At 44.0% G+C, this 14,261-nt stretch overlaps 2 protein-coding genes across 2 annotated transcripts; one reads left to right on the top strand and one right to left on the bottom strand.

The window, feature by feature from the left end:
- The first annotated feature begins 5,264 nt into the window (after positions 1-5,264).
- Positions 5,265-7,454, top strand: LOC125522493 (acetyl transferase GW6a). Its single transcript, XM_048687554.2, has 3 exons — positions 5,265-5,588; positions 5,794-5,969; positions 6,191-7,454. Exons 1-3 carry the CDS (start codon positions 5,280-5,282, stop codon positions 7,041-7,043), a joined length of 1,338 nt encoding a protein of 445 aa, XP_048543511.2. The 5' UTR covers positions 5,265-5,279; the 3' UTR covers positions 7,044-7,454.
- Positions 7,455-10,432: 2,978 nt separating this feature from the next.
- On the bottom strand, positions 10,433-13,351 carry LOC125522391 (ubiquitin-NEDD8-like protein RUB2). The gene is made up of 3 exons (XM_048687451.2): positions 13,097-13,351; positions 10,831-11,090; positions 10,433-10,736 (listed from the first exon to the last, which is right to left on the bottom strand). The coding sequence occupies exons 1-3, from the start codon at positions 13,187-13,189 to the stop codon at positions 10,628-10,630; spliced, it is 462 nt and encodes a 153-aa protein (XP_048543408.1). The 5' UTR covers positions 13,190-13,351; the 3' UTR covers positions 10,433-10,627.
- Between the last annotated feature and the right edge of the window lie 910 nt (positions 13,352-14,261).

The following is a 14,261-nucleotide window of genomic DNA, read 5'->3' as shown; positions in this document are numbered from 1 at the left end:
TGAATAAAAATATTGCTCTGAGTAATCATACTCATTAATTGTGGACAAAAGAGGGGATGCCATTGGGACATCCCTAAGCTTAGACACTTGGGTCTTCCTTGAATATTACTTTGGGGTGCCTTGGGCATCCCCAATCTTAGGGTCTTGTCGCTCCTTATTCCTTTGTCCATCATAAACTGACCCAAAACATGTTTAGCACACAAAACTCAACAAACCCTCATAAGATCCATTAGTATAATCGGTAAACTATACACTTTGGTACTATTTTAAACCAATTCATAATTATTCTTCCATAACGCCTACTCTATCCTAATTTCTCCATGACTTATACCCCCCCCCTCGATATAATCCATAGCATCGTTAAAACAAGCACACTCTGCAATAAAAAACATAATATGTCTAAACAGAACAGTCTGTAATGATCTGAACCAAAACCATACTTACATAACTCCAAATATTATGAAAATTAGCACAATGTAAACAATTTGTATCTCAATACTATGTAAAAATTTCATAATTTTATCACGTTCCAGTAAAAAAATGTAAATTCCAGCACTCGGCGCAAAAGTTTCTGTTTTTACACAAAATCATTTCAACTATCATCCAAATCACCCCAAAGGCTTTACTTGGAACAAACACTAATTAAAAGACAAAAACATAATCATTACAATAGCAATAATCATGTCCTCACACCAAAACAGAAAATAAAAAATTGCAATAAAGATAAATTGGGTTGCCTCCCAACAAGCGCTATTGTATTATGCCCATAGCTAGGCATAATGCATAGTTTCAAGTGTTATCATCTTTATCCCACACTCCCTTGAATATAGTATTTTAATAAGCTTTCCTCAAAACCTCCCTCTTCTCAACAATGCATTTTCTATTTGGGGAACATAAATAATGAAAAGGGCTATCATTTGCAATCTTAATGTTTCCAATATCAGTCTTTTCCGGAATATGATTATCATGTGTCTCTTCATAGATAAATGTAAATTTATGATCAAGAACAACTCTAGCATTTATAAGACATTCCTCAACATAACCTTGTTGGTTCCCCTTAACAATCCAAGCATATTGATCATTAATGCTATTAAATAGATGTTGGATTAAAGCTATAGATACGACCTTTTTTCTAGCCTTCTCCTCAAATGCGAAACAATCTTTAGATTTAATCTTTCGAATAAAATATTTATGATAAAAAACTTCATCTATTAAAGTGCATTCAATTCATATCATAACAATAAAAAATATCTCTAGCCTCTCGAATTATGTAATCAAATTCGTTCATAAGGATAATAGTGGCAATCTTCTTAGCCCCAATATTGTTTATGAGGGGAAGTTCAAAAATAATCTTTGCAAAGTAGGATGGGTACAAGCAAACTTCCTATCAAGCTTACGTACTAGCATAATAATAGCATCAACATCACAATTTGTTCTTTTAAGGTCCCTCACTAAAAGGTAAAGCTGTAGTAAAAGTAAAAAAACTCTTGGATAACACTTTTCCCAATAATGTTTCCACTACCAAGTGAAAAATATTTTGTTTTCCAAGCTATGTGAGCCTCGTCATTTTGCAATTGATTATCAAGAGGATCATTATCAATATCAAACACTTTAGCTTCGTCCTCGTAAGTCTTGATATAACTATTCTTACTAGCACTTCCAGCGATAATAAATTTAGACATGATAAGAACTTCAAGCGAGGAACAAGAATAAAATATTTTTGTATTTTTTATTTTTTAAATGAGACTAATAAAGGAAAATAAAAGGAAATAAAAATTAGAACAATTAAATGACAATGTGTATCAAGGGACCTTGAGTTGTTCGATTAAGTCTCCACGACAACGGGTCAGAAATTATTTCTGCTACTTGTGAGCTGCGTTTGGTTTTCTTCCCAAAGAGGAAGGAAGAAGCAATATAGTAGCACATAGTATTTCCCTCAATAGAGAACCAAGGTTATAGAACCAATAGGAGATCCACGCAAATGACCTTTAGAAGTACCTACACACACAAGAGCAAATACTTGTGCCCAACGCGGGCAGGAGGGTTGTCAATCCCCTTGTACTTGTTAATTGCAAGGATCAAATTTGATAGTAGGAGATAGATAAAGTGCAAAGTAAAACAAAAGTAAATAAATTGCAGCGGGGTATTTAGGGTTTTAGTAATATAATTAAAATAGATCCGGGGGCCATAGTTTCCACTAGAAGCATCTCTCTCATAAGCATAGCATATGGTGGGTAGACAAATTAGTGTTGGGCAATTGATAGAAAAGCGCATAGTTATGACGTTCTTCATGGCATGATTAGTACATGGGCATTATGTCCGTGACAAGTAGACTGTTGAACTTACTGACGCCTACTAATATTATTCCAATTCAAGAGCGCTTCTATATTTGCTTCTCTACGTATTAAGTTCATGACAAACAGAGTAATGCATGAAGCATGATGACATAATGTAGACAGAATAAAACCAAGCAATATGATTAAACCCCGTCATTTCCTCCTTAGTAGCAACAATACAAATATGAGCCTCGCTACCCTCCTGTCACAGAGTGAGGACACTGCAAGATTGAACCTACCATAAAGCACCTCTCCTACTGAAGATAAATCAATTTAGTTGGTCAAACCAAACGGATAGACCGGAGAGAAATACAAAGCTATAACAATGACATATAATAAGTTTAGAAAAGACTCAATGAATAATCTGATCATAAACCCACAATTCATCGAATCCCAACAAACGCACCGCAAAAGAGGATTACATCGAATAGAACTCCGAGGAGAATATTGTATTGAAGATCAAAGAGAGAGAGAGAGAGAGAGAGAGAGAGAGAGAGAGAGATCTAGCTAATCACTATGGACCCATAGGTCTTGTGGGAACTACTCACACATCATCGAAGGTGTAGCAAGGTTGATGTAGAAGCCCTCGGTGATCGATCCCCCCTCGGGCAGAGTACCGACGAAGGCCTCTAGATGGGATCGCGGAAGAGCAGAGACTTGCGGCGGTGGAAAAGTTGTTTCGTTGGTGCTTCTAGGGGTTTTCCAATATTTTATAATTTATAGCACTGGAATTAGGTCAGACGGAGCCACAAGGGGGCCACAACACAACAGGGCGCACCTACCCTCCCCGCCGCAAGGCGCGCCCTAATGCCTTGTCGTCTCCTCATTTCTCTTCCGGACTCCCTCTGAAGTTTCCAGGGTCTCTTTTGGTCCAGAAAAATCTTCAAAAAGTTTCATCGTGTTTGGACTTCGGTTGGTATAGATTTTCTATAAAACCAAAAATAAGCAGAAAACAACAACTGACACTAGGCACTGGGTAATACGTTAGTTCCCAAAAAGATATAAAATTGCATATAAAGTATATAAGATTGACAATATAATAGCATGAAACAATCAAAAATTATAGTTACATTGGAGACGTGTCAATCTCCTAGCTTGGTTACTTCACACCTTCAAGCCTCCCAACCACACCCAACCTATCTAGGAGACACACAACCTTCAAAAGCAACAAGGCAGAGGTTGCTTGGCAATGAATCTCTTGCTTGTGCTTAAAAAGATATTACCCTCCACACTCAAATTAATTCACATATGATGGATCCATGTGTTAGAGAGGTTGGGTGTATGAAAGATAGGCTTGGATAACACATAGGTGAAGAGTTCAAAGGCTTTGCATTAGGGTTGGTGTAGAATGCCCTTTGAAACTCAGAACAAGACTTGATAGGTGATGAGTGGAATAGTGGGATGCGTATTTATATGTTGGACCTAGAAATCAGAGTGTTATACATTTTTCTGTACAACCCAAAGACTCCAAGTGTTTCCCTGGAGGAATCGAACCAAAATGGGAGTAGTTACTTCCAACATACTTGGAGGACCCGACTAAATTTCATTCAGAGGGTTCGAACAACGATAGACCCAAGAAGTATGCTATCGGACGCCTCTCGAAGTGTCTTGGTAAATCTCACTCAGAGGTATAGAATAATACTTTGATTTAGGTTGGTTGATTCTGAGGTTCTATACAGAAGTCTCTTTGAGGAACCGAACATGAGTCGGTGGTTTCCGTACCATCCTCAGATGATCAAACAGCTCACGCTTGGAGGTTCCAGTCAGTAAGCAATCTCTCTTGAAGGTAGTCAGTTGTTCCACATGGAATGGAGTTGGTCGGAATAGTTCAAGACATGTGGATATGGGCTAGGAAAAACGAGACTTTTGGAGGGATTTTTGAGTTTGATCTCTAAGCACTTTGCAAGGAATTCTTCACCTCACAATCTTGATATCCCCTATTGATAGTATCGGTATACCTAAGGATCTTCGATCACTAAAACTTATGAAATTCTCCTTAACAATCTTGCCAAATCTTAACCCTTGAATACTGAGGGGGTCAAAGCCATCTGCAATACATACTATCTTTTGGGACATAAGTTAACCATCATGTAGAGAAAATGATAGTCCATTTAATCTAGTTGTCATGAATCGGTAAAACCCACTTGGGGGGGGGGGGGGGGGGGTCATGCACTTAGACATAGGTTGAGCCCCGAAGGTGGGTAACAACCCTACTTCTTGTGTTCTAGCCTTATTCTCTCAAAGTCTAGCAAATGGCTAACCTAATATTGGTGAACATGGTGGTGTGGTGCTTTTTGGTGTAGAAGTCGTTCTTTGATGGCCTTCGGTACCTTTTGTAGGTTCCTTGTCTTCCAACTCTATGTTTGCTTTGATCCGGTTTCATAGTTTCTACCACCACCACCACCACAAAAAAAACGATACATTCGTTCCGTTTAAACTCTAGACTCCTTGTGATACATTTATCTAGCAAGGTCGGTCCATTGTACAGTAGGGGTCGAATATTAGTAGATCCCTTGTACTCATACAGGGATACGTATCATACCTTGTACATGTACGATATTTATACACATTATCATCAACGTCTATACCCTACACGATTGTACATGTAGACTCACTCGATAAGATCAATTTCTTTAGCCTTGGATATGTTAGGAAAATGTCTAAATTTAGCTATTTATAAACCATAATGTTTGCGTGGTGCAACGTTCTACGAAATTGTTGGAAGTGAATTAATTCCTTTGGAAGGAGGATTGTAAATATATAGCAGAAGGCAGCCAGTAGCGTAGCTATTATTCAAAAGGCGGCATTGTTCTCCCTTTGCATCGGTCGATCACACTTGTTCTCTCCGGCCCCACGTCCCAGCGTCGGAAGGCTAAAAGCTAGTGGGGATTGAACGCAAGGGTCATCCCTAAGCCCTCCCCTTCGTCTCCCCGCAGTATAAATATGGCGCCGCACCCCTCATCGGAGCAGAAGAAGCAACAGCAGCAGCAGATAGCCATTGAGAAGGCAGAAGAGGGAACCATGGCGGGGAAGGTGGGCATGGAGAGGGTGGCGGTGGAGGTCACCGTGAGGGAGCTGGACGTGGAGCGGGACCTGCCGGCGGTGGAGGAGCTGGAGCGGCGGTGCGAGGTCGGCCTCTCCGGCGACCAGGCCGACGGCGGCAAGAAGAAGAAGAGGAGCATGTCGCTGTGCGTGGAGCAGATCGGCGACCCGCTGGCCAGGGTCCGCCACGCGCCGGAGCACGTCATGCTGGTACGACGCAGTAATTATTAACTAACTAATCGCCTTCCTTGATCATGATCCATAGATTAATGCAGCCATGCTTGACCCCTGCTATAGCTAGTAGTAGCACTAGCTCGTATATAATTGGCTCGTGATCGATGTGCATGCGGTGTAATTAAGATCGGTAACTAACTAACTTGTGATCGATCCATCCATGGATGTCTTCTGTGTATAGGTTGCTGAGTGCGGGCAGGAGATGGTCGGCGTCATCAAGGCCTGCATCAAGATGGTCAGCCGCGGCAGCATCGGGTCTTCTTCTTCCTCCGGCTCGGTGGCGAAGCAGCAGCAGCCGGCGGCGGCGTACGTGAAGGTGGCCTTCATCCTCGGCCTCAGGGTCTCCCCCTCCCACAGGTACTTACTTCTGCTTCCCTCGATCTTTTCACACGGCCATGGCGGCCGGCCGGCGCGCGTGCGCAATGCATGCGCGGCCTAATATATCGCGCGCCGTCTTTTCTTTCTTGCTTGCTTACAAGTGCGCTTTCCCTTCTTGCCTAATCGCAACTGGTGGAAGTTTCTTCTTTTGAGCAATGGCGTGCTGACGGCGGCTGTGTTTTTATGGGGTTGTGCTACAGGCGGCTGGGGATCGCGACGGCGCTGGTGAAGGCGGCGGAGGAGTGGAGCCGCAAGCGGGGCGCGGCGCACGCGTCCATGGCGACGACGCAGTCCAACAAGGCGTCGCTGGCGCTCTTCACCGGCCGGTTCGGGTACAAGCCGTTCCGGCGGCCGCTGCTCCTGGGCCGCCCCGTGCACGCGCGGTGGCTGCCGGTCACGAGCCGCCACCGCGTGCTCCAGCTGCCGCCGACGCTGGCGGCCGCGGCCTACGCGCGGCTCCTCCCGGCGCGGGACACCGAGTTCCTCCCCGCCGACCTGCCGGCGCTCCTCGCCCACAAGCTCACCCTCGGCACCTTCGTGGCCATCGAGAGCTCCGACGGCCGCACCGCCGGGGCCGGCGCGCCGTCGCCGTCGTTCGCCGTGCTGAGCGTCTGGGACCAGACCCGCTCGCTCCGCCTGCGCGTGGACGGGGCGCCGGCGCTGCTCCGGCACTCGCTGGCCGCGGTGCGGGCGCTGGACCGCGCCGCGCCGTGGCTGCGCGTGCCCTCGGTGCCGGACATCTTCCGCCCCTTCGGCGCCTACCTCATCTACGGCGTCAGCATGTCCGGGCCGGAGGGCCCGGCCCTGCTCCGCACGCTCTGCAGCCACGCCCACAACATGGCCCGCAACAACCCGGCCTGCGGCGTCGTCGCCGCCGACCTCAGCCCCGACGACCCGGCCGCCGCCGCCATCCCGAGCTGGCGACGCTTCTCCTGCGACGAGGACGTCTGGTGCATCAAGAACCTCTCCGACACCAATGCCGCCTCCTCCTCCGACTGGCCAGCGTCGGCGCCGCCGGGCAGCGTGCTCTTCGTCGACCCCCGCGAGTTCTGACGTAGCCGCCGCAATGCCATTGACACTGCCATTGGCATGCACGGCATATAGGCAGGAGCAGGCAGAGTCCTCTGCCAAATTTTGACAGACATGTACATTGCACCCGGTGGCAATTACCTGCCTTGCCACCGGTGGCATCAACTCCCCCAGGCTTAATTCAGTCGTGCTACTCAAGTAGAAATTTTAAAACTAGCTTAAACTTGATTTATTTAGTTTGTTTTTCAACCAGCCAGGATGAACAATGCATCGCTAGCTACCTTGTTTATGTTCAGTTGTTCACGGTGCATACATGGCAGAATGAGTCAATATTTTCATCTTAAAACCGCACCGCGCAGTTGCAATTTTTCCCCAATGAAAAATGAAAAGGCAGTGCTCCTGTCAATTCCTCGAAGCAACTGTGATCGAAAACAACATTTAGTGAGCCAATAAGAAGAGATATCTTCCTGCAATCACCTCCAAACTATTGGGTTGGCTCATTTTTTATCTAACTTTCTTTTACTCACTTAAACCCCTAAACTACCGTATCCACAAACACTTCTTTCCTCGACAATTTCATTATCGCGTAAACAGCTTCTGGAAATCAAAATTTTGTTTCATTGCCGTGTATGCATGGTTCATAAATATGAATTGGTACGATGATCGGCGCGTAAAAATAACCTATAACCTATTTACCGCACCAGTGCATAAAGATAACCTATTTACCTTGAAACCAAAATGTAAAATGCATGTACTTGATTCTGTATAATATTTAAAAACTTCTAAAACTTTATTTTGTACTTCCTAGAACTAGTCCGGAGGCAAAATGCTTCCAAGATATGAATATGACAGTTTAGGCCATGATTTGCCGAGTCCAACGAATTTGAAAACAAAAGCAAGCCAAGTCATTGGACTACTCAGATTGTGCCTCTGCATAAGAACAACACAGGATTGCATCCTGCACTAGTGGACACTTCACTAGAGATAATGGGGTCCAATTAACTAACCAATTAACCATTTGGGTTCTGTGATGATCTACGCAGGACAGTGACATACCAAGATGCCCATCACACACTCACCTCACAGGAAATCTAATCTAAGAGCATCAAAAAGACACATTCAACTGCGCATTAATTAATCGAAGTACTCCTCCTAGCTATAGCTTGACAGTGGGTAAAAAGAAAGCAAGCAGGATTCACCCGGCTAAGTAACACATGACATCAGACAAATCTACCTTTGACTAATCAAGCAGACCACTGGAGAGAGGTGATGCTGGACTTGACTGGCCACTAGGCCGGTCCAAGTCCCCTCTAGTAACAATTAAGAAACTTAACCACCCCTCCTACCTACCTGCTGGTCTTGCACACATTCATATATATCCCAGTTGCAAGAGGCAGATCTTCTTTAATCCTGCGCGAGATCAAACAAATATTCCACGATCACGCGGAAATCTCCGTGCCGCGCCAATGACAAGCCCTACTAACTTTCAGTTCATGGAGGAGGAGATGATGATGCTGATGATGCCATGGTGATGGTGGCCTGATGGTGACGATCTGATCAATGCATGGTCCACTTGGAGAAGAACCAATCAGCCAAGTGCTCCTCGTATGGATCCTAATATGGAATAGTATTATCAAGGAGCTCACTCACCTGCAGGATGGTCCAGGGTACCTCCATGGAGGACCTGTCTAGGCAAAAGTAGGTAAAAATTACTTAGGTTTAGGGGAAATGGTTAGGGAATTGCAGCGATTGATGGTCCTGGGCTTCCGGCCAATCGATGAACCTGGTCAAAAGATAATTAACAGAGTAATGTATGCAGCAGTGGAGGCTTTTGTAAAGGGAAGGTGTTTTTCCTCAAGTTGCAGCCATTCAGGAGGAAGGAGGGGAGTAAGAAATGCCCTGTTCATGTGCTAGGGTTCTTCCTTCCAGCTTTGGTCCCCAACAAATTACAAAACGCAGGAGGGGTGTACATGGCCACCTCACTAACCGCCGCTCATTTTCTGCGGCGCCGCGGGCAATTAGGCGGGCGGTGCGGAGATTAGAAGCCGGGGTTTAAGGGTAATGCTCTGTATGAAACTTGAGAATTAAAGCCATATCTTGTGATTCCTGGCTTCCTGACATCTTCCCTGAAATGAGGTTAGAGAAACTGAATTAGCATGTAGAAAGGTAATAGTAGGACAGCAGCTATGGGAAAGGGGAAGCAATCTTATAGACAGATTAGCATGTCATTCACTCAATTCTCATAGAATTCTATTTTCCTTTTGGACAGCATTATCACAGAATCCTTCTAGCTTTGCCTAACAGAACAAATAGCATAAGCCTATGTGATAAGACATGGCATGCCCTCATCAGAACTAATAATAAACATAAAAAACATAACTGATGAGACATAAATCGCCTTCTACATTCATTCAGGTTGCTTGCGGGTGCGTGAATGATGCACCGACCAAAGAAAGGGGGAAATTCCAAATAGAATATCAAAGATATGTTGGAAGGAATATTGAAAAGACAAAACAAAAGGAATATCTAAACCCTTTTTACACTGCTGAATATATATGACATAGTTTTCCTTTTGCGCTACCATTCAAAAAAGAGAAAAAAAATCTAATGTCATTACCAGACAGGAACATTCAAACCCCAATTCTTTTCAGTCCAACAGGAGGAACATTCCTTTCTGGTGTGCAGTTTTTCTAAAGGAAGGCACTTACTTCAGTTGCTGCATCAGAAATGCACTAGGGAGCTAACCTGACAGCAGATCTATGCGCTGCACTCAGATGATCTCTTCATCTTCAGGTGCGTTGAACAAGAATCTGTGGAGGTTGCAAGGCCACACCACTTGTACAGTTTATGTCCAGCCACTTGTACCGTATATACGTAATAGGAATCAGATGCACTGGTCACACATGTGGGGGCACTGTTCAAAGGTGTAGTTCTAAATGTCTCATCTCACAGAAATTGTAACAGACTTGGATTCCTATGTGATGATGATGCCAATAGACACTTCGCAGTGGATAGACATGAAGAAATGTCTTGTGAACAGAGCAGGTATATCTATGTTAGGCAATGAGGCATCAGATGCACTGATCATAATTGTAGGGAACTGTTCAATGTTGTTGTATTGGATTCACAACTGTGATAAAGAGAAGAATGGAATCCTATGTGATGGTGCCAGTAGATGCTTTGCACAGGATAGGCATGGAAAAAGTCTAGGTTCACATAACATGCAAGTCTCTGTTACCCAAAAGGGGCATTTTTTAGATAAGTGTCAGTAGATCTCAACTTATACCAACCTTAAAACCCTTACGATCATCAACCAATTTCACTGCTATACTATTGGTGATCACATGGAGTTGCCGCAAGCAATCATAAGCATATTGGCGAGATCTTGTTAAGAAAAGATTAAGGAGAAGATATGATTCAGAGCAACCAGAAATCAGATGATAACGGACAAGCATATAGTTCAAACAATTCCATCCAAGTACAGGTGACAGCTGACTTCACAAATGCGTCAATTACATGGCACTTCAATCAACCGGCAAATTCACAGATCTAGGTCTGCAAACAAGTTCTGGTAGAAATGGCCTTTACGGTCCACGTCGAGGTTGCATCTACTGACCGCCCCTCAGAGCAAGCACAAGATGGAGCACTGAACCACCTTCGATGTTGTAGTCCTTAGCAGTTTTGTCATCAGCGAGTTGCTTCCCAGCATAGATGAGCCTGGACATGAGACAGATTTATTAAGATAAGTGAATGCTAATTAATGTGAAGCTTGAAAAGACAAGCTTAAATGAGACAGATTTATCAAGAGTACCTCTGTTGAACAGGTGGAATACCCTCTTTCTCCTCAACACGTTCCTTGATTCTGTCGATTGTGTCAGTGGGCTCAATATCAATCTCGATTTCCTTCCCAGTAAGTGTCTTCACCTTGATCATAGTTCCACCCCTAAGCCTCAGGACCAAATGGAGCGTCGACTCTTTCTGAATGTTGTAATCAGCTAATGTTCGCCCATCTTCCAACTGCTTTCCGGCAAAAATTAGCCTTTGCTGATCTGGAGGAATGCCCTCCTTGTCCTGAAGTAAATAAACCAAGTATGTCAGCTACTCAGTTGTATCGTTGTTATGAGGAACTGGAACTCTGTTGTATTTTAGTGATGCAGTTCCAGATGCTGGTTCTCTAAAGGATAGGCAGGAACACGGAAACAAAACAACTGTCCATTCAAGTTCGATTCAACACATGTCATTGAGATCTTATATACAAATAAACTCAACATCAAATATCATGACAAGATAAAAACAATGAAAAGTCACAACAATAGCTCAGCCATCACTTATTATTCTCTCTTACTTAAGAAATGAATAGCATTCCCTCTTTCACTTATTCTCCTCTTTCACATACGCCCTCCCCTCCTCCCCTCCCTGTTTTGAAATTTTCTTCCTTCCCATCTCTGGTTCTTCTCCCATCGGTATCCTTGAAAACCATCGTAACTGCCCCCACACTAATTGACTATCAAATAAAATATATTTTCTTTGGTAGTCAAATAAGTGTCGATTGGCAGATAAAGTCAGTTTTTGGTATCACATCGATAAAATGGCAGGTAATCAAATCAATAAAATGGCAGGTAAATAACTGTGATTGCTTACAAAATATGTATGCTCTGCTGCAACACATGTGCATTTACCTAGTGCTAGTATAAAAGGAACAAGCATAATATTAAGCTATATACCGAAAGTGGATCTAGAGTGCCTTGGTCGTCCATTTAACATAACAAAGGGCCAAAATTCAAAGTTGATCCCTTCTCCCAAAATATGTCATGCATCAGAGAGCTGATCATGAGCACACCTACAGCTTGGCTTGAGGTCAATTCACACTACAAGCTTAAAGAAAAGCTTGTGCTTAGCTCGTCTTTGGCTCGGTAAAGCTCGAGCTCAGCTGGGGTAAGCTCTGGCACCGAAACAATGTATTTTATTACCACACAAGCCTGCAGGCTGTAGCAGTTCAGGCGCTCAACCGCGCTGTCCATTACGCAAGCCATTCTTTCAAAGTGTGCATTCCAGCACGAACCTACTAAACAGGAGAAGTTGTACTAAATGAGTCATCTTTGGCTGTAGCAACAATTGATGGGCCGAAACAGGGCCAACTTGGAAGCTGGCATGTAGGGAAATGGGTCTTGGTGCGGCATATAGAAAATGAATGGGAGGCAAAGGACTGCCCTCAGGCGCCGTGAGCGTGAGCTATGCAAGCTCGACTCGTCAGTAGCTCCAGCCTAGCTTAACCAATACAATTACTACTAAATGTTAAGAACATTATTTAAGAAAATTTACTGTTGCATTACCTCTGCTTGTGGATGCAAGTAAAGCTAAACCTGTGAATAAACTCCATGCTTTATCAAAGAATTCACGTATGCACCAACTAGTTTGTGCTGAGCGGTCGAGTAAATATAGACATTTTTTCCAAGAAATTGCTTAGCAAACACCTTGTGCTCAATCAGTCTGTCTAGCCAACATATTTGGTTCAATCAGTTTACTGGTCACTGATACTGTATGACTATCTAAGCTACATTAACATCCAAAAAAACGACATCCTACTGGTAATCATGTATCAATTCTCATACCAATCAAACACATCCTAAGGCCATGCTTTCCCCCGATAGAAAGGAAGTGAACCATCAGCACGTCATCCCGGTGAACGACATTACAGTTGCTGCTTCCTCAATTTCACAGAATCCTCTGATCGTCACGTTGCAGTACATTGCAGGACGGTAGCACAAAGACACAATTCACGGCAAAGCAGAGCACAGCAACGGTATCTGGTTGCTGTCAGACACCTATGAACCGCAGGTCAATTTGCGCAACACCGAAACTGACGATCCCGACCGTACGCCGCGCCACACAAAACGAGATCTCTGAAGCCACCCCCAATCCTCACCGTACGAGGATATATATGTTTTTTCTTTAAAAGCAGGAACCACCCTCGCCGCCCGAAACTTAGCGGGGCCGGCATCTAAGGAGGCGCGACTCGCCCGAGATCGATTGCGGAGGAAGAAGGGAAGGAAGGGGATGGGAGGGGGGAATCGGACCTGGATCTTGGCCTTGACGTTGTCGATGGTGTCGCTGCTCTCGACCTCGAGCGTGATGGTCTTGCCGGTCAGCGTCTTGACGAAGATCTGCATCTTCGGACCCCCTCCCTCCTCTCCGCGGGGTCGACGGATCCGCTAGGGTTTTGCGCGGAGGCGGAGACGGAGCGGAGGTTTAGGTCGCTCGCTGGTGATTGATTGGTTGCGGACGACGACGACGACGACGACGATGATTGAGGGTGGGTGCGGCCGTCTCTTTTTTGCACATATAATAATAGGCCCCGCTGAGCCCAGGTCGGACGGGCGTGGGCCGGGCCCGACTCGGTATAGGCCGGTCACGACAAAGGCCAGGCCTACACGACAAATACTACTTCCGCCGTGTATGTATGTATATCCGGATTGGCCCGGAAACGGGCGAGACCAGTGCTGGGCAGGCCCAACAGGGATGTGGGTCGTCTCGCTGATGTCACCCAAATTTCCTTTTTTTACATCTTAAATGAGCATATTAAAAAGCATAACTTTAATTTTCCAATACACATTTTTAGCTTTTTAACATAGTATAAGAACAATGCCGCTGCTATTAAAAAAATGTTGAGCGACAACGAATAAAATGTTTCTGCGATTCAAAAGGGTGCATGTGCGCTTGAAAAATGTGTATACAATGTAAGAAAATGTTCCCGTAGTATAAAAGCATACTTCATACATTTAAAATTATGTATGTGAAAATATATTACAAAAAATTACCACATTACAAAAACTATAGAATGTTTATTACCATCAGAGAATGTTCCAACGTGTATTTTAACAAATGTTGACTGTGCATTACAAAAAGTGTTTAAAACATGTATTAAAAGAAATATATACGTAGTTTATTTGAAAAATGGCAACGTGTATCAACTTTGTTTATACATGTACACTAAAAAAATTATATTATGTTTCATGTACTAAAAATTTAGCTGTGTGATAAAAAAAACTACAAAAAAAACAAAACAGAAAAAAGAGAAGAGCTGAAGAAAAACAAAGAAACCCATTAAAAACAAGGACTGTGATATTTGGCACACGTGTGCCATATAAACAAAACTGTCACACCTCTATTTCTTTCATTTTAAAGTACCATACGATCCCTCGTTCTTTGACCTCGCCTCTTCCCAAATGACCCCATAGGCTC

This window comes from Triticum urartu, chromosome 7A (genome assembly GCF_056163025.1).
Source record: "Triticum urartu cultivar PI428250 chromosome 7A, HENAU_Tu73, whole genome shotgun sequence".
NCBI classification, from domain to species: Eukaryota; Viridiplantae; Streptophyta; class Magnoliopsida; order Poales; family Poaceae; genus Triticum; species Triticum urartu.
The sequence above is the reverse complement of the archived record's forward strand: the minus strand, read 5'-3'. Positions and strand labels throughout refer to the sequence as shown.